The sequence below is a fragment of the Periplaneta americana genome, chromosome 13 (genome assembly GCF_040183065.1).
Source record: "Periplaneta americana isolate PAMFEO1 chromosome 13, P.americana_PAMFEO1_priV1, whole genome shotgun sequence".
Classification (NCBI taxonomy): Eukaryota; Metazoa; Arthropoda; class Insecta; order Blattodea; family Blattidae; genus Periplaneta; species Periplaneta americana.
The window spans coordinates 100,156,412-100,175,788 of record NC_091129.1 but is presented as its reverse complement, the minus strand read 5'-3'; the positions used below and the strand labels follow the sequence as shown (position 1 = coordinate 100,175,788).

Genomic DNA, 19,377 nt, shown 5'->3' with positions numbered 1-19,377 from the left:
ATGAAGTGTCAAGACCGACAAGCCGCCTGCTGACCTCACGTCCACAAGCCTCAGAAGAGGTGAACGATAATATCGCTATTGTCCCTCATTGACATTCTGAAAACCTGATAATGCTGTTATGAAATTATGTTTAATACTTTCATATGAATCAAATTTGCATGCCAGTTTAAGAAATGGAAGGCTTGCATATTAATAGGAAGATATGAACGGTATAACCACAACTTAACGGAAGTTTATTACGCATTTTATCATGGTCTTCTTTTTTCCAACATGCTGGTTTTGCTTTGTTGGGTATATATAACCGATCATTATTAGCGGTCTGGCAGCAGGAAATGCAGTGAGTGTGCAATGCAGCAAGAACATCGACCTGCAATGCTTGAAAACTGGGATGTGTGTGCCATTAATTGCAGCCATATTTGTGTTTGTTTACTATTTCATTGTCTTCACAGAAATTTAATCGTTAGAACACAACTTAATTATCAGCTTCTTAATTTGTATTGCTCACAAAGACGTTGCGAAAGTGTTGCTGTGGGAAATGTGAAGATAGGTCGCTGTTTAATGCCGTGACGTAGATTGTATACAACGTTAATAACGCCTATCATTGTCACTATATGTTAAGAGAAGAAATTGGTATTTGAAATATTTTTTTCTGTGCCACATTTTGTGTAAAAACATAATATTCATTAATTTGTCGTGTGGTGTGCATATAATTAGAATAAATCTTCCACTTGTGTAGTAAAAGGTTTGATTCGAATGGTTAAAATCCATAGTAAACACTTCCATTCATAGTAAAGGTTTGCTGGGGATTCTATGCTTAAATTTTACTACCAGTTACACCAGAGGCGTAGTCTTGCCAGAGCACTGCCCCGGTACTTTTTTTTGCAACTGGGATTGCCTTGCTTCTTTATTTTCAATTTTTAAAATAACAATTGTCTTACTTGCGTCTTACTCAACTTTGTATTTTGTAAGTATGGATTAGTAGTATGTATAATAGCAGCGACATTACTAATAATTAGACTAATAATAATAATAATAATAATAATAATAATAATAATAATAATAGGTAATAATAATAAATAATAATACAGTATTTACCTGCGCACTTAAGTCTATATACAATACACCACCCTCTTATCCGACCCTTTACTTCTGCACTTAAGCCTACACAGCGTTTCATAATGTCTGACAGGCGACGTAAACATTGCCGGCAAAGGAAGGGAGCGGTATACTTGCTAATCAACCGATGGCAGAGGTCACGTTCCAGGCTTATCTTGAAGTTTGGAGGTCTGAAGCTTTCTACCTTCTCCCACCTTCATGACAAACTTGTGACGTGACCTCTACCGTTGGTTGATTAGCAATTAAACTTCTCCTTTCATTTGCCGGAAATGTTTACGTCAGACATTATGGAACACAGTATACATACAGTTAAAATACCTGTCCTTTTTCTTACCTTCTTTCTCAAACAACTTTAATCAGTTGGTCATAATTCTGAGAAATGTTGCGGTTTGTTTGTTTTATTTGGTGTAAATGAAGTGTCTGTGGTTGTGATTCTGATGACAATAAGTGTTAAAAGGAAAGTTCTTGCTCTGATGATGTCATTCAGTATGAATTTCATAGTTATACACTAACAAACTTATGTTTCTCTGCATGGGACCATGAAACTTTTGATAGTGATTTGTGCAGACACATGAATTTAACATTTTTTTTTTAAGGAATTAGAAGATTCAGTTGGGATTTGTACTTTTTATTCATGTTTTCATATTTGAAAATCTCGCGAAATCTACATTTTTACAATTTCTTTTTCTTTGCGTCCAACCACGAAACCTATGATAGATAGGCCTACTGTTGTAGACACACGATTTTAACACTTTCTGAAAGAATTAGTACAATCGGTTGGAATTTATAGATTTTTATTAATGTTTTTGTACAAATCGCATTTTCGTCGTCTGAAACAATCGTATTTCCCATTTCGTAGTTATACACTAACAAACTTCTGTTTCTCTGCATGGGACCATGAAACTCTTGATATATTTATATTTAAATCGTCTTGAAAATGTGAGTATTCATTGCATGGATTCACATATCGGGAAGCAACTATAAAATATATATATATATATATATATATATATATATATATATATTTTTTTTTTCCGAAAGAATTAAATGCCGTGTATACTGTTACTGTAAATTCCTTTGACGTATTATATAATGGATTAATACTGTACTATTGCTTATGAATAATGTAATTAAATAAGAAAATTATAATATATTCTGTATATAGGCTAATACAAAATTAGAATACCAGCCTAATACGCAGTCCATGTAAATAAGCGCTTTAACGCTGTTCTTTGAAGAGCGTCCTGTCGATATTTTACCGCAACAACAACAATAATAATAATAATAATAATAATAATAATAATAATAATAATAATAATAATAAGTCCATAGTATAGGCCTAGATAGTAATAAACTTTCCTCGAAGCGCCGCGCGCCGTAGCACTGGTTTATTTACGACTACACACCTGAGGTGCGTAATGAAATTTAAGTTATGCATGGGAAAAAATCGAACAGTGTGTACACTGCTGTACGCACGAAATCAATTAGAATAAATGCCCGTTTCGAGAAATTCCCGCACCGTGTGAACGGGCCCAAAGACACATGAAATAAGGAGGGAATCTTCAAATCATAATGTTAGAATGCTTTTCAGTTCAAGCAGGAAAAATGTTGGGTGATTAAACGATTACTTCATTATAATAAAGAAAGATGAGATGCAGTTCTAACCTTCGAATAGAGGTCAATCTTAGCTAATGTCAGATTCTAGATGATTTGTTTCAAGAATAGTTAAGTTTGCGACTGTGAAGATCATGGAAAATACTAGTCTAATATTTACCAGCAAAGTATTGATGATTATCAGCTAAAATAGGTTGTCAGAATCGATACAATTATTTTTCGACTGTTATAGGTGTCCTAGATTGTCACTATTGGCAGGTTCAATGTGTCTGGTAAGCCTTGGTCACACACAGATTGATCAGCCTAATGGACTTTCAAGGCAACAACTTTTTATCAGTTTCACTATGCTGCCATCTAGCGACTGCAAAACAAGTCACGTTATAAGGCTTATGGAATTGCATGGAGCATCTGTACTTCCATCGTTATCAAACAAATGCCTTTTCGACGGTAGAGGCTGTGGTAGTTGTTCTCATTGTATGTCGCCATTCCATAATATAGAAATGGTCAATCTGATATGAAGGGTTCAGAGCCATAGTGGGCCAAGCGCCATTTATTAAAAACGGAGAAAGCAAGGTTTAAAGTTAACTGAATACCACAGTTTAATGAAGCTTGACATGTCATTTAATTTGAATGTTCATACTTTATATTACTTGCTATATGTTTCGTTAAACTAGGGTAATCATTTAATTTTAGCCCTTGTTTTCTTCGTTTCTAATATATGGCGCTTGGCCCACTATGGCTCTGAACCCATCATTACGTATGTGATCAGGGCTGGTAAGACAATTTATGATTTGACGAAATAGAAATTTCACTGCTCATTTATCGAGACGACTAATCGTTAGTTTTGTTTTCATAAAGGAATTGTAAAAGTAAGGGGATTATTTATCTCAGTGATGCAAACAGTTCAGGTAGAAACTAAAGTTGAAAGTCGCGACTGATAATGATCAACGGCGTGAAGAAATTGCCGGCATTGTCTTGGCAAAGGATGTAGACCATAAAAATTAATTAATCACTACGTAAGCAAGAAAATTAAAAGTAACTGTAATGTAGGAATTCTATTGAACGCAAACTGGCGGCTTTTCCTGTGCCCTACTGTTTCCGGTTTCCGTAATAACATGTTGTTTTGTTGTGTTCAATGTTTTGTTTAAAATGGTCTAAAGAGGTGAGCAGAGTTTCGTAAAATATGAACATAAAACATAATTTATATAGTACAGACGCTCTCGAGCACGACAGTATACTCTGCGAGCGAAGTACACATCGCAGGCTGATGCAGGAATAAATTATTTAAAGCACTGTTTGGATCAGCGTAAACAATGACTATTAATATACCACAGTCAGCATATGCGAAATCGCACCTTCGACAAACAAGCTTACAGTGAAAGACAGAAACAGCAGCATCTGGATATGTTAGATAAAATAGAGATCAAATCTGATAGCAGAGTTGGGTTGCTCTATAAATGTAAACAAAGGAAAGCGCGTAAGTTGTTGCTTGTGACTTGCACATGCTTGGCAACCACGTGCTCAGCGAATATCAGAGATGAGCTCTGGCTGATTCCATTTCAGTGACTTGTCTAATGTAGGAATTATATCAATGGATTAAAGGTAATCAGTCACTGAACATACAGAGGGTCGTACTGAAAGTCATGAGCAACACATAGCTATAATTTCAATTTTAACAATGTAACAAAAACGATTATATGGTCATAATCTACAGACTTTACACTATGTATTGACATATTGATTAACTTCTATCATGTGACCACAGGCAATGTTTGCAAAATGGTCGATAACGATAGTTGGTTTCGAAAGCGTGCTGTCATTAAATTCCTTGTTAAAGAAGAAAAATCTGCTGCTGAAATTTACCTATGAATTCAGCGTGCATACGGAGATGTGTGCATGGGTGCAGCAGTGTTAGGAGATGGGTGAAACATTTCGAGGTTGGGAACACGAGTATCCAAGATGAGCCTCGTAGCGGTCGCCTCGTACTGCCTCCACGGAACGTAAAAGGAAAGAGTTGATGAGTTCTGGGATGCATTTTGGTTGAATTTCTTGAACCTGGATAGACCATAAATGTTGTCCGCTATATACAGACAGTTTTGAAGCTCCGTCATACATTGCGCGAGACACGCCCTGGAAAGAAGATTATCCTGCAACACGATAACTTGTGGCCTCACACTGTTCGTGTTACCGTGGAGAAAATCAAAACATGTGAGTGGGGAAACTCTTCCGCAACCTCCCTACAGTCCCGACTTGGCACCCTCCGACTACCATCTTTTCGGTTCTGTAAAGGAGCAGCTGCGAGGACAACGCTACGAGAAGCTGGAGGACATCCGGAAAGCAGTGCGTCAGTGTCTTCGGGAAGATGAAACGGACTTCTACAGCAAGGGAATTTTCAAACTTACAGAACGGCGAGAAAAATATGTGCAAAGGAATGGAGACTATGTTGAAAAGTGACAGAAAAGTCTGTAGGTTAAGATGATGTACCTGGTTTGTCTAAAAAATAAAAATTAAGATTTATAACAGTGGGTTGCTCATGTCTTTCAGTATGACCCTCGTACCTTTTACTAATGAGTGAATTTTTTTTTTGCGTTGTGAATTATTAATATAATTTGCATAGTGTTCACTACTAGTGGTTGAAAACATTAGTTCAATTGTATTAAATGACATCGCAATAAAATTCACTCATTAGTAAAAGATAAGTTCAATGAATGATTTACCTTTTTTCCATTGATATACTTGACTTCTCGGAAAATATGTCTTTGAAATTAATGTAGGAATACTTGAGAAGTATACGTACAGTCTTATGTGATTAAAATAGGCACAATATCTGAAGGTTCTCCTTGAACGTCTTGTGGGTACGTCAGCAGCAGACCTGAAACATGCAACAAGTTTATTTATAAAAAACTTGCAAACCACTGATTTTAAAAATCAGGTATGCCTTTAGTATTTTAATCATATTGTAACATCACAATTGGTTGCGGTGTGGTTTACCTTCATATATTAATCCATTCTGCGCCGGAATTGTGTGGCGAGGAGGGACGATGTTGGTGGAATACAAACTGGGGTTCACGAGATTGGTGGCTCGCGTGTTGGGCTGTACGATGACTGGTATAGTCTGCGTCGCTCCCCGGTTGTCCACGGTGTGGAAGGCCAACACAGGGAACTGCTGCTGATGATGGGGAAGGGTGATGTGCGGAACGAAGTACACAGGCTGCCAGTTCCGCACATCGGCCACGGGGCGTTGCTGCTCTGATTCCTGCTTCTGCTGCTTCTGCCCGTTACTGCTGACGCTGACGCGCTGGGAAGGATCCGCAGTCAGGACCCCGGCACTCGCATCATTCACAGCCCCGCCCCTGATACTGTTGTCGAAATCTGGACTAGGAAACAACTGTGGTCCGAGGTTCTGCCTGAACACGTTTCCATTGGTGTGGATGACTTGATAAGTCTGAGTACCAACTTTCGTCACTACTGGCGCTACATTCAGTCCTTGAACACTGTTCGCACTATTATAACTTTGTACATTTTGTTGAGAGGGATAAACATTTTGGATAACACCTTGCTGAGCTGGGAAACTACTCTGAAAAATTGTCTGTTGTTTCGGGAAGGCACTTGGAGGGATTTGATTTGGAAAAACTGTTTGTACAACACTTTGATAGGGTAGCGCGTTTTGTGGTCTGATATGTTGCTTAATTACATTATTTGTAACATATTTAGGTGTTGTTACTTCTACTGGCTGATCCGTGTTTCTTGTAGGATGTATTATATTCGGGAAATGTGTAGCCGCGACATTTGTACTTGTACTGATTGTGGACGTCGTTGAAGGCATTGTTGTAGTTTTCTTATGCTTGACTCCATCTTTAGTCTTTCGTCCAAAGTCCCAATGCGTAATTGCATGCTGTTTTTCTTTTGTTTCAGGGGGATCCTTAGTCGTTTGTTCCACAGGATTCTCAATGTCGCTGTTCTCAACGTTTTGTATTTGTATAGTCTTGAGTATATTCTTTGTTTGCTTTCCAAATCTACTACGATACAGTTCTTTTTGTGTTTGTGAAATTTGTTTACTAGGAAGAACTGTTTTATTTTGTTTAATTTGTGATGCAGTCGGGTTTTTAAATGGGAACATTTTTGGAGGAAATTTTACATTTAACCTAGACTTGTTGACTGCTAATGTGCCATTCTGATTGACGTAAGTTGCATGATATTTGTTGCCTGACACTTTTGGGTCGCTAAAGACATTGTATTTACTATCTTCTAGGTCTTCTTTCGACTTTCTTATTAATATGTTACTTAATAATATTCTACTATTAAAATCTAAACCATCCGCCTTCACTTTCTTGTCGCTCTCATCGATTTCTTTTTCTATCGCTCCATCCTCGTCATCATTTTCGTCAGACGTCAACGGAAGAATGGCGCTAGCTTTTATTCGCCTGTACTTCACCCTGTTATTTTTCTTGCGATTTCTCTCGATGGCGTGTCTCGGGGTGTCGTCCGTCTTCTTCTGACTGTCTGTGTCTGAGAACAGCAGGTCCCCGGAGTCAGAAGGGGCAACCCTGAAGTTTGTGTCGTTGACGTTCACTTCCAGTGATCTGACGATCTCGACCGTCGTCACACCCTGTTTACCGGACGACTGTGTCTCTTCAGGTGAAGACTCTTCTGATTCGCTTGGTGGCTCCGAGAGTTCTTGTGTATCAGGCAACTCTGTGTGGTCGTCTGGTACGTAGATGAGGAAGGGAAGTGTGGCTCCTCCAATTCCACGGGAAGAATTTCTTTGGTTGAAACTTCTAGTATCCCCAGTTGGTAGCACTATGAATGTTACTGCCATGAAAGGCAGAGCGAGGACAGGAAATTTCATCTGAAAGTGATCAAATACAATTTAATTTTAGAAATTAAATATTTAAGCATAGTGTAAAGGTTAGTAATATTGTGATATGAGTAATTTTGTGACAGTTCTTTTTAAGAATTTATTACAATTTTACTGAGCGAGAGGAAGATAGGTTTTTTTTGCGTCAAAGTATTAAGGGAATGTTCGTGGACAAGTTTCTGCACAAAACCGACCCTTCTCTCGCTTAATAAAATTGTAATAAATTCTAAAAAAAAAAAAAAAAAGACTATCACAATATTATTCGTATCACAATATTATCAACGTTTACCCTATATTTATGTCTATGCATTAAAATACGCGTTAGACCAGTGATTCCCAAACTTTTTGAAGGTACGACCCATTTTTGGGCGAGACTTTTCGTTGCGACCCTCTACTACCGTACCGGTACTTAACCCCACTCGAAAAATACAGTTTCCTTTAAATTTAAAAACAACTACCATAATTTTATTCAAAACAAGTACATACCACCCAAAGAACGACAAAATACAAGTACTATATGGTGCCAAAAAGGACACAAAAAATTACTTAAAATCATTCATAGTACTTCAAACTATTACCACAGTCTAGTATATACATTCACGAAGCTTGAGTTGTGAGGGTGCTAGGAACAATACTGTGCCGGTACTATTTCACATTTTCAGTAATGAGGCGATATTAGCGATCCTAGTGGTTAGCAATTATCTATGGATGCATATTTACTACTTATTGAGCTTCGTGACTGTATATACTAGACTGTGCTATTACCACAGTCTAGTACATACAGTAATTTATAAAACAGTTATATTACCGGTTGTTCTTTATGGTTGTGAAACTTGGACTCTCACTTTGAGAGAGGAAAATAGGTTAAAGGTGTTTGAGTATAAGGTGCTTAGAAAAATATTTGGGGCTAAGAGGGATGAAGTTATAGGAGAATGGAGAAAGTTACATAACACAGAACTGCACGCATTGTATTCTTCACCTGACATAATAGACCTTTGGGGAGGCCGAACGTAGATGGGAAGATAATATTAAAATGGATTTGAGGGAGGTGGGATATGATGATAGAGACTGGATTAATCTTGCTCACGATAGGGACCAATGGCGGGCTTATGTGAGGGCGGCAATGAACCTCCGGGTTCCTTAAAAGCTAGTAAGTAAGTAAGTAAGTAAGTAAGTAAGTAAGTAAGTAAGTAAGTAAGTAAGTAAATAAGTAAGTACATACAGTCACTAAGCTCAATACGTAGGGAATATGCAGCCAATGACAGTTGAACTTTAGTTGTTAGCCACTATTGTTCCTAGTACTCTCAGTTGCAAACCGCATGGAGCATTGTTTCACGACAAATGCAAAAATCACCTCAAGCTTCGTGACTATGTACTAGACTGCGCTATTACCATCATAGCTTTACAGTAATAGGTAGTTCATATCATTATAACCCGTGGCTCGTCAAGAATCGGAGTCACGTGGTTATCATGGTCTAGTCATGGCCATCTTGACAATCGCCTAGTATAAATACATGTTCAAAGTTCTAAAATACAAAGGAATTGCTATATTAAACTCATGTTAAACGTACATTTATATATAAACTTGTTCAATGTTGGCCATGTTATGACTAAGAACGTGACGTCGCGCCGTAGCCTGTCTTTCTTGTTAGCCACGTTATAGCCAAAGATGGCTGTAGTCCAATACAAATAAAAAATGATGCTTGTGCTATCTGTAATCCAACTCATTTATAAAGAAACTTGATTTATGGTTGACATGACTTGACAAAAGGAAATTTGATTCTTTTCATTGTATTAAAGATCTCACGGAAAATTTAGGTAAGTATTATACGACAAATACTTTGTTTTCTTTTTGAGGATACACAATTAAGTTTGCACAGTTTTAAACAACTTTTTGAGTGTTTCTGGAAGAAACTCAAAACAATTACAACAGTCACAGACTGATATTGAATCCACTTTCAGAAACTTCCGTTCAACTGTCTGAAATTAAAAAAAAAAACAAACAAACAAAACGTAGACTATGTTGAAGAATCTCATTGAAATATATACCTACAGATGAAATGTTGAAACTATTTTTTCACACAGCGTAGACAAGATTTCGATGGAAAGAATGCAAAAATATCTCGAGCTTGCAAAATAAGGCCTTATTTTTTTATAATGTTAGTAACGTTGTGTCTATACAAAATAAGTTTCTCGTCAATGCTTGTCATCAAAACAAAAGATAGAAATCCCCTTGTACTTGAAAATAACACAGTGTGTGCATCGAATTCAGAGTCCAGATTTGAGAAGCAACTTTCTGAGAAACAGGCACGCTTACTGCATTGATGATTTTTGTTTTATAAATACTGAAATATTTTTTATATTTATCTTCAACATTATTTATTTTTATATTTATAAATTCAAAACAAATTTATGTTAAGGTGTTTTCGGGTTTATTTTGTAAATCATTTCGCGACCCCCTCAGCTCTTTACAGGACCCTCCAGAGGTCGCGACCTCCACTTTGGGAACCACTGCTGTAGACTAAAGAGATAAATAATTTTATCTAACATAATATCAATCCAGTAAAGGGTCTCTTCGACTCTTTCCATTCTAATTTACAAATGATTTTCATACTACTATGCGTTTAGAACTGACAATGTAACGATACCGCTTAAAAACGGTGCACGAAACAGTGAACATATGACACGCCTTTAGTCATTATGACATCGACAAGTAGATAATTAATTATATAAAGCAGAATATGTAGACAGACAAATTGGGTTGATGAGATTGTAAGTTGATTGGTTGGTAGGATGTTTGATACGTTCATTGTAGAGCTGAACAACGATAGAGAAAGCAAGACTAATAGCGCCCGTAAAGCCGAAAACCCGCACGACAGTATTGCCTACGTCGCGTCGTGTCGCGCGTCGTTGAGTAAAGACTGCTTGTGAGTGTTTCAAGACTTCGGGTATGGTCAACTCTCGAACGTCAACGGGAGAAGAATTCGGGACAGAAAAAGATATAAGGTGATAGGCGACATTAAGATATAGGATAATATGAGAAGACTGAGAGGAAGGCAGAAAATAGGAAAGATTGAAGAATGCTGGGTTTGCAGTGAAACACCTGTCATTTAGCAGAACCGTATGTATGTGTGTATGTATTTTATTTTTTTTTAAATTTTATTGGGTTATTTTACGACGCTGTATCAACATCTAGGTTATTTAGCGTCTGAATGATATGAAGGTGATAATGCCGGTGAAATGAGTCCGGGGCCAAGCACCGAAAGTTATATTGGGTTGAGGGAAAACCCCGGAAAAAACCTCAACCAGGTAACTTGCCCCGACCGGGATTCGAACCCGGGCCACCTGGTTTCGCAGCCAGACGCGCTGACCGTTACTCCACAAGTGTGGACTGTATGTATGTATGTATGTATGTATGTATGTATGTATGTATGTATAAACCGATTATTTAGTCCTGACAGCTCAGCGACGCAAAAGAGGGGAAGTAATCGGAGGAGTGGGGAGAGTTCCGGAGTGGAGTTAAGGGAGAGCAGTCTGTAAAGGTAAGCGAGTGAATAAACCAAACACCCCTTGGCGTAACTAAATGGACTCGCCTGTCCCATGCGCACATCTCCGGCGACTGTCAGGACTAAATAATCGTATTGTATGTATGTATATATGTATGTATGTATGTATGTATGTATGTATGTATGTATGTATTGAGATTGAAATTTAATTACGTTTTCGTCATTTTCAGTAGGCCTATGTTTAATCGGTTGCTTAACAACTCTGTATCAACTGTGATATTACTAGCATCGGGGTAAATTGCAATAGCGAAATAGTATTTTTTGCACGATCGTGTTTTTTTTTGCTGTATTTACAGCTATCGTTGTTAGGCTTTGAAAGTTAGAATTTCCACACAGAAACTTGTTACTAGGGAAACCATTCTTAATAACATAAAACTATACTGCAATAGACTCATTACAGTGTACGCATTGTTACTTAGTTACCATTACAGTGTAGTTTTGCGAAGGCTTTGGAATAATATTGCTCTAAATGTTCAATGCAAACTATATTGTATTTGCAATTTTAAAAATATGATCTTGCAAAAAATTATTATTGTACAATATGTGTAATGCAGTACAAAATCTCGGAAATTGAAAAACTCGCTCAGCTCCTTTTTTAAACTTTCCTTCGATTTTGAAAAAGCACTTCACAAACTGTTATCCTAATATACTATTGGCGAGATTAGACCGAGAATTCGTCATGAGATTTACGTGACATTCGTCTTACAGCTGGGAAAACCTTTTCAATATTGTGTTAACTAGATTCCTTGTGGGAATACAATTAAGTCTACTTTCCCTTGACCATGCATCCCTGTACAACCCTTATGCCAGCTATCACCACCAAGGTTATTTTTGTAATAAATCGTATATCATTCCTATAATGCGGAGTGAATTAACGTTATCTCGGCTTTACCATAACTATTGTTTGTAAGAGATAGTGAATGTAAGGCAAACTGAAACTGCTTGCTGAAACGGACAGTTGCACTTCGACGAAGAATGTCAACTGTAGAAGAAAGTTTCACATTTTCACTACATAGGACCTTTCTCGTAAACGAAAGTAAAATGCCATCAATCCGCTGGACGCAAGATAGCCGCAGTATTTTGCTGTGGATGATGGTTGTGGTGGTGGTAGTAGTGATAATCTCGTTCTTTTCAGACATTCTATTTCCAGAGAACTGCTCTCCATGTCTTCTTCGTCATTCTAAATGTTCTCAGACCTCTTGAATCACTGCATGTACTGTATATCATTAGTAGAGCTCTGCATTTGGTCACTATGAATAAAAATGTTAGATGTGCAGCGATCATAATTAGCTTCTGCGTAAAGATTAATTTTTGGTCCTACAGAATATAACTGTTATGGTAACAATGGTTATTAGTGGACAAAAATTCGCTCCGGCACCGGGGATCGAACCCGGATCCTTGGTTCTACGTACCAAGCGCTCTAACCACTGAGCTACGCCGAAGTTCAATCCACAGCGCCGGATCGAATCCCACTCCTTCGCTTAGTACGGAGAGCACTGTGAGTCAAAGCTGTTTAATATACAGCTGCGGTCATCAGCACAGCGCACTCTCGGGCTAGCGTCTCTTACCCGCGACTGCAGTATTCCAGTGGCGGGGTTACGTTCATGCCAGAAATTACGTCAGCAATAATAGTTTAATGATGCACACAATGTTCACGTATGCATTAAAATAAGCATATTTTATATAATTTATAAATACTCAGTATGTTCGTTTGTAATGTCATTGTCAATAACCTAAAAATATAGGTTTCTTCTGAAATTATTGAGGGTTCCAGTGAAAGAAGGAGACAAGCCACAAATCCTGATATGTAGAATATCTAATTATTTCACTGGGATTTTTACCTTTCATCTGAGCCCAAGAATAAATAATGTGAATGATTAGAACCGGAGATAGATGATCCGAGGAATTGGTACAGACGGTTTTTTGAAAAATTCGAAATTTAATATATCCCAAAATTAGATTTATAGAAAAAAATATGCATGGATCAAATTTATTTTAGAGTTAAAAATTGAGATATTAATATTTGAAATCTTGATAGGTTTGAAGTAGAATGGCTCTTTGCTAGGATAGCAAAATGAAACAAGGCAGTTTCAGTCCAAATAATAATAATAATAATAATAATAATAATAATAATAATAATAATAATAGTAATAGTAATAGTAATAGTAATAGTAATAGTAATAATAATAATAATAATAATAATAATAAATATAAAGACTACTATGATATTCTTTTAATTTTTTAAAATTTCAATGTATGTCATACCAGTGTTTAATCAATATAAATGTTATTTATGTAATATAACTATTTTAATTAAATTTCAAAACTTACGATTAACTCGTTTCTTTCTTCTTTTCATGAAATAAAATAAGAAAATTATAATACAATTAAAATTGAGTAGGAATATAATCTAATCACATTTCGGATAATTTGTAAGAACTAATTAATTTTGACTTCTCCATATTTCCTGGAATCCTAGAAAAGTTACAAAAGAATTTACTGAAATTTCTAATGAACATTTGCATTAAAAACCCTGGTGGCCCATGTCTAGTCCTTTTCCTTTATGAATTTTCGATCTTTTTTTTCACTATAGTATATAATTATATCTACTAATTAAGCCTTTCAATGCATCAGATTCATGATCTTTTATTACGCTTTTTACTCGTATTTGTCAATTTATAAGATTTTAACCTAACAGTACCAAAGACAAAGAAGTGCAAACAGAATACGTACGAATACGTAACAGAGCCGAAAAACAAACAAATGTAACATGAAAATATTACATATGTTGAGATACGTTCGATTCGATGTAAAACTGAGTAAGCGCATCGTTTTCAGACCCTGAGGATCATCTTTCCAGCGGTATAGATGCTTTTCTTGTCTTTAATTTTCCTTTGAAAGAATTGTATGAATTTTCATTATAAACTTTTACGCATGTATTTGTTTCCTGGATCCTTGTGGTCACCCTTATTAACGGGCAGATGGTTTTGTTTAACATATCCGATATATATTTTGTAGAAAACATCACAGACTTTACCCTGGTTAAATTAGGTATCAGATAATCATATGAGCCGTTCAGAGCAGAAGTGATGTAAGTCATAAATGGGTTAAAGTAAACATTCTGTAAAATACAGCCCAAAGTAGCAATTAATATTCAATTTATTTAAACTATTAGTAGTCAGTGGATAGCAAGAAGGACGTATTAATTACTACTTTGCGCTATATTTTACAGAAATTTTACTTTAAACCTCATGAACCAATTTTGACTTACACCACTTTTGTTCTGAACGGCTCATATGTAAGTAACCGATGATTACAAAATTATGTACAGGAATTATATATTAACGTTAAGGTATAATTATTCAGTTATTAACATGTGTTTATACTCTTCTCCATTAATAATTCTTACCGCTTAGGTACCCATCCACGAATATTTCTACAGTGATCATAATGAGAATGCTACTAGGAAAACAACTTTTTTCAGACGTCACGGCCCGGGGGATAACTTGAATATAGACAATTTCGCAGCACAAGGCCGCATGGTTACATTTTACAACATTCCGTGATTCTATTGTTTCTAGCGATGACACTTGTTTTTTGTCATAGCGCACTGTTTATTAGCATTGTGTCTGAAATATCTTGGGTAATCATAAGCCTATGGACAGTTCCTACAGGGAAGTGCTTGCTGCAACAAGCATCTAGTTCCTGAAACAAACTTAGACGGAACAAAATGCAATTGTTGTTCAAATAATAATGCAAGACTTGCAGACACACGTCTTGAGAATATTAAAGTAATAGCTTAACCTTAATAGCTTTATTTGAGAGTTACGTAACAGTGCTAAACTACCGAGCTGACATTTGCGAACAAATGTTGAGAATGAGTGTATTATGACTATTAGACTTTTACTACGTCACACTACTTTTGATCAATAAAACGGTACGAAAGGCTGCTTATCGCACAATTTTATCGCGTCCCTAGCATTTGTTTATTTTTATCACTACCCTAGCATTTGTTTCTTTGTTTGCCAACATTTCAAACTGCACTGGTCTGAACGTCAAAAAACAGAAAATTAAAAATCACTCCAGTCGATGCACAGCACTTTCAAATATGACTCGCATTGGCATTCAAGAACAAGAATTAATAAAGATCACTGGTCATATATGAAGAGCACCATTCGGAAATCCTGAATAAGTTGAAGAATACACCATGTACATCAACGAGTTCACTTCTTTTACGCACACGTCCAATATAACATCAACTGAACCACCAACTACTAAAACATTCAAATTTGAAAATTGTACTTTCAATAATTATTGTTTCTTTTAAAATTATTCATGTTTATTTTATATTTCATCATCGTTAATTAAAATGTTTCTTGTTTATTTCATTATCCCTAATTAAAACTTTTCTAACACTTGTTTATATTATTTAGGTTATGTTTGTTATAGCTTCTGCTATATGAGATTATGGATAGTCACGTATCAGAGATTGTTTAATACTAAGATTTAATGAAAATCATTTGTCAAGTGACGTTGATTACTGAGATCCGGATGATTGAAGTGGAATGTAAATGTTTTAATAAAAATGAAACTCAATCAACAAAGCCTTCTTGACTAGTAACCGTCCACAGAGTTCAATGAAGATTCCATAGTTGCACAACTGATAACAAGAAAACATAATCATAAAACACTACTACCATCTAGCGTAATGTTGAGATGGTACAGTAATACATTTGAAGACAGTTGTATTTTCGTAAGCCAATTAATATTTTATTGTATTGGAGTACTTTGTTACTTCTAATCTTTATATACTTTCTTCTAATCGTGTAATAGTCAATTAAATCCCACTCGAGTTTTGATTTTATCTAGATAAATCAAAACGTCTAGTGAGATTACTGTTGAAGAAACAATCGAAATTGTATTAAAATCACTTTGCTTGATTCGAAGTAAAGTGACATCAAAAACTTTTGCCTTGCATTTTTAACTGTGTCCTGATTGTGCCTATGCAGTGTAAGATATTACCATGGCAACTAAAACTTACAATTAAGCAAAGCCTGCCTGCATGTACGGAAAAAGTTTTTGATGTCACTGTACAGTAGTGGCAAAAAAACCGGACTGAACCTTGTAGTTGATTTCAGAGCCTTGTTCACTCCAGAGCACGATAGACTGATAACTAAGACTTTCGTGGTCCGAATCCTGCCTGGGAAGGAAACTTTTTTTTGTTGTTCCTTATTCAAATTTATTCCCAATACTTTTCGATTGGAGCGATATTTTACTGCTTAATTAACTTATTAGTCCCAGAACATGAATTTTTACCAGCAATCGAAAAGTATTAGGAATAAATTTGAATAAGGAACAAAAAAAAGTTTCCTTCCCAGGCAGGATTCGAACCACGAAAGTTAGTTACCAGTCTATCGTGCTCTGGAGTGAACACGGCTCTGAAATCAGCTACAAGGGTCGGTCCGGTTTTTTTTTTGCCACTGCTGTACAGTACATTCTTCTAGCTTCGATGCTAGTGCAACGATCGACTAAGACTTCTGGTGATCCTGCTATAGAATATCTTTGAGACAGCTCGTCACGGCGTCTTCAATCGATCCGATATATCGAAACATCATTTCAGCGAGAACTTTAGTTTCGGAGATAAAAAATATTACACTCCTATAATCAACAGTAGTTCCTGTGTTAATATATGGTACAGTGGACTGGCTATACTAACGTAAACCGATACGAAACAATGCAGTCGGTTGAAACGAGTTTTATAGATATACAGGGCTTTCATTTCAAAACTTCCCAGTCTAAATAACTAATTATTTAAATTGAGTTCAATTTAAACAAAAAGCACCTCAATTTAGATATTGAGGGGGAAGTCTGAAACCAGGCTTAATTGCATTTTAGATTTCATCCCCCACCTTCATTGCATCCCCACATTGAAATTTAAAATGGCACTCCTATATTTTTATACTTAAATATGAAAGAGTATTCAATTATTTATACATCCCATTCATTTTTTTTTCACATCTTTTGTTTTCTATCGTCGCCTGGCAACCTGTATTTTTGTTATTATCAGTTGGTTGTAGCATGAAAACACAGCTTATTTTGTGTAATTTCCTAAATTTAATCAATAAGAATGATTTATTTCTCTCTTGAAGGGTATACACCATTTTAATAGTACATTATGCAACGAGCTTATAATGATAGTAATTAAGAAAGCGAGTATGGATGTTTATGAAACGAGCGCAAGCGAGTTTCATAATTTTCATACGAGCTTCTTAATTACCATTATAGGCGAGTTTCATACGACTTTTTATGCTCGACCATATTTCTAACTTGAAATTACCGGTATTCATATGTATACATTTTATTTGTATCTGACAAGATCGGAAGTGACCTTGTTCTAGGTCGTGAATTGTGAGATGTGCGCAGACGCGAAAGTATTGATTTTTTCCGAGGAACAATAATGTCATTGACCTTGATGTATAATCCCGTTAAACTTGATAATACTATAATATTATAACCTTGATTATTGAATTCGACATTGGAGAACGATATGACAAATTGAATTTATTTGAATATTATTTACAATTAACGCTAATTATTATAGTAACAGAACATAACCTTCTGCGACAGTATTGGATTTCCAGCCTCCGTGACTTTTCGCTAATTCTCTTTCGATTGGATATCCGAGAATAATCGATACTTGCGGTTTTATAACGGTACAAAGCTGACTTGTCATTGGCTGAACACATGTAAGCTGAGTTATCATTGGCTGAAGACCTGTACTTTAATGAGTAGGTGTACTTTAATGAGTAGGTGTACTTTAATGACATGCATTAAAGACTGCTACCAGGTGTATAATTAGTACATTTCGACATGGTCGAGCATAAAATAATTTAATACACGAACACAACTATTACATGAAATGCTCAATAAGTTTTTGTAGCTTTATTCTCTTCAGTTCTAATCAACAATAACAACAAAAATTAATTAAATCTTTAAAAATTAAATTAATATTTAGATACCGTACATACTTCTTTATATTGACAATATGGAAGTATGAATATGGTTTTAGCATAGTCTAGTATATACAGTCACGAAGTTCAATACCTAGTAAATATGCATCCATAGATAGTTGCTAACCACTAGGATCGCTACTGTCGCCTCATTACAGACAATGCGAAATAGTACCTGCACAGTCTATTGTTTTTTAGTACCCTCATAAACCCAAGCTTCGTGGCTGTATATACTATACTGTGGTTTTAGATAGTGGGAAACAAAACTGTGACGTTTGGGACATTGGGAAACAAAAGAATGCAAGTGATTGTTATTTGAGTTCCTATAGGTACGAATTTATAAAACAGTTATATTACCGGTTGTTCTGTATGGTTGTGAAACTTGGACTCTCACTCTGAGAGAGGAACATAGGTTAAGGGTGTTTGAGAATAAGGTGCTTAGGAAAATATTTGGGGCTAAGAGGGATGAAGTTACAGGAGAATGGAGAAAGTTACACATCGTAGAACTGCACACATTGTATTCTTCACCTGACATAATTAGGAACATTAAATCCAGACGTTTGCGATGGGCAGGGCATGTAGCACGTATGGGCGAATCCAGGAATGTATATAGAGTGTTAGTTGGGAGACCGGAGGGAAAAAGACCTTTGGGGAGGCCGAGACGTAGATGGGAGGATAATATTAAAATGGATTTGAGGGAGGTGGGATATGATGATAGGGACTGGATTATCTTGCACAGGGTAGGGACCGATGGCGGGCTTATGTGAGGGCGGCAATGAACCTTCGGGTTCCTTAAAAGCCATTTGTAAGTAAGTAAGTATAGGTACGAATATAAATAAATTAAATCACAGTTCATTTTTGTAAGTTTTAATTTTCACTGAAATATAAAAATTATTGAATAATGTCTGATTCAAGTAATTTTGATGAAATGGAAATATTGAGCAAATGAACAAATTATTCGATGTTGCAGTTTGATTAAAGCATTTAACATCTCGAAATCAATTTATTGAAATAAGAAATCTTTGTCGAAATTATAACATGTATCGAAATGACATTCATTTCGATACAGATGATCATTGCATAATAACTTCATTTCGGTATGGTCGTAGAAAAAATGTAACATTATAAACTTTTATGCTCGACCATGCCGAAATGTAGTAATTATACACCTGGTAGCAGTCCTTTAATGCATGTCATTAAAGTACACCTATTC

The 19,377-nt window shown here is 36.0% G+C and overlaps 1 protein-coding gene across 1 annotated transcript in view; it reads right to left on the bottom strand.

Moving 5' to 3' along the window:
• LOC138712153 (uncharacterized) overlaps positions 1-7,574 on the bottom strand; it is a 36,013-nt gene extending 28,439 nt beyond the window's left edge. The window contains exons 1-2 of the mRNA XM_069843635.1: positions 5,722-7,574; positions 5,528-5,602 (exon numbers count right to left, since the gene is read on the bottom strand). Of these exons, the coding sequence (XP_069699736.1) occupies positions 5,532-5,602; positions 5,722-7,549 (1,899 nt within the window). The 5' untranslated portion in view covers positions 7,550-7,574 and the 3' untranslated portion in view covers positions 5,528-5,531. The remainder of the gene's footprint in view (positions 1-5,527; positions 5,603-5,721) is intronic.
• Between the last annotated feature and the right edge of the window lie 11,803 nt (positions 7,575-19,377).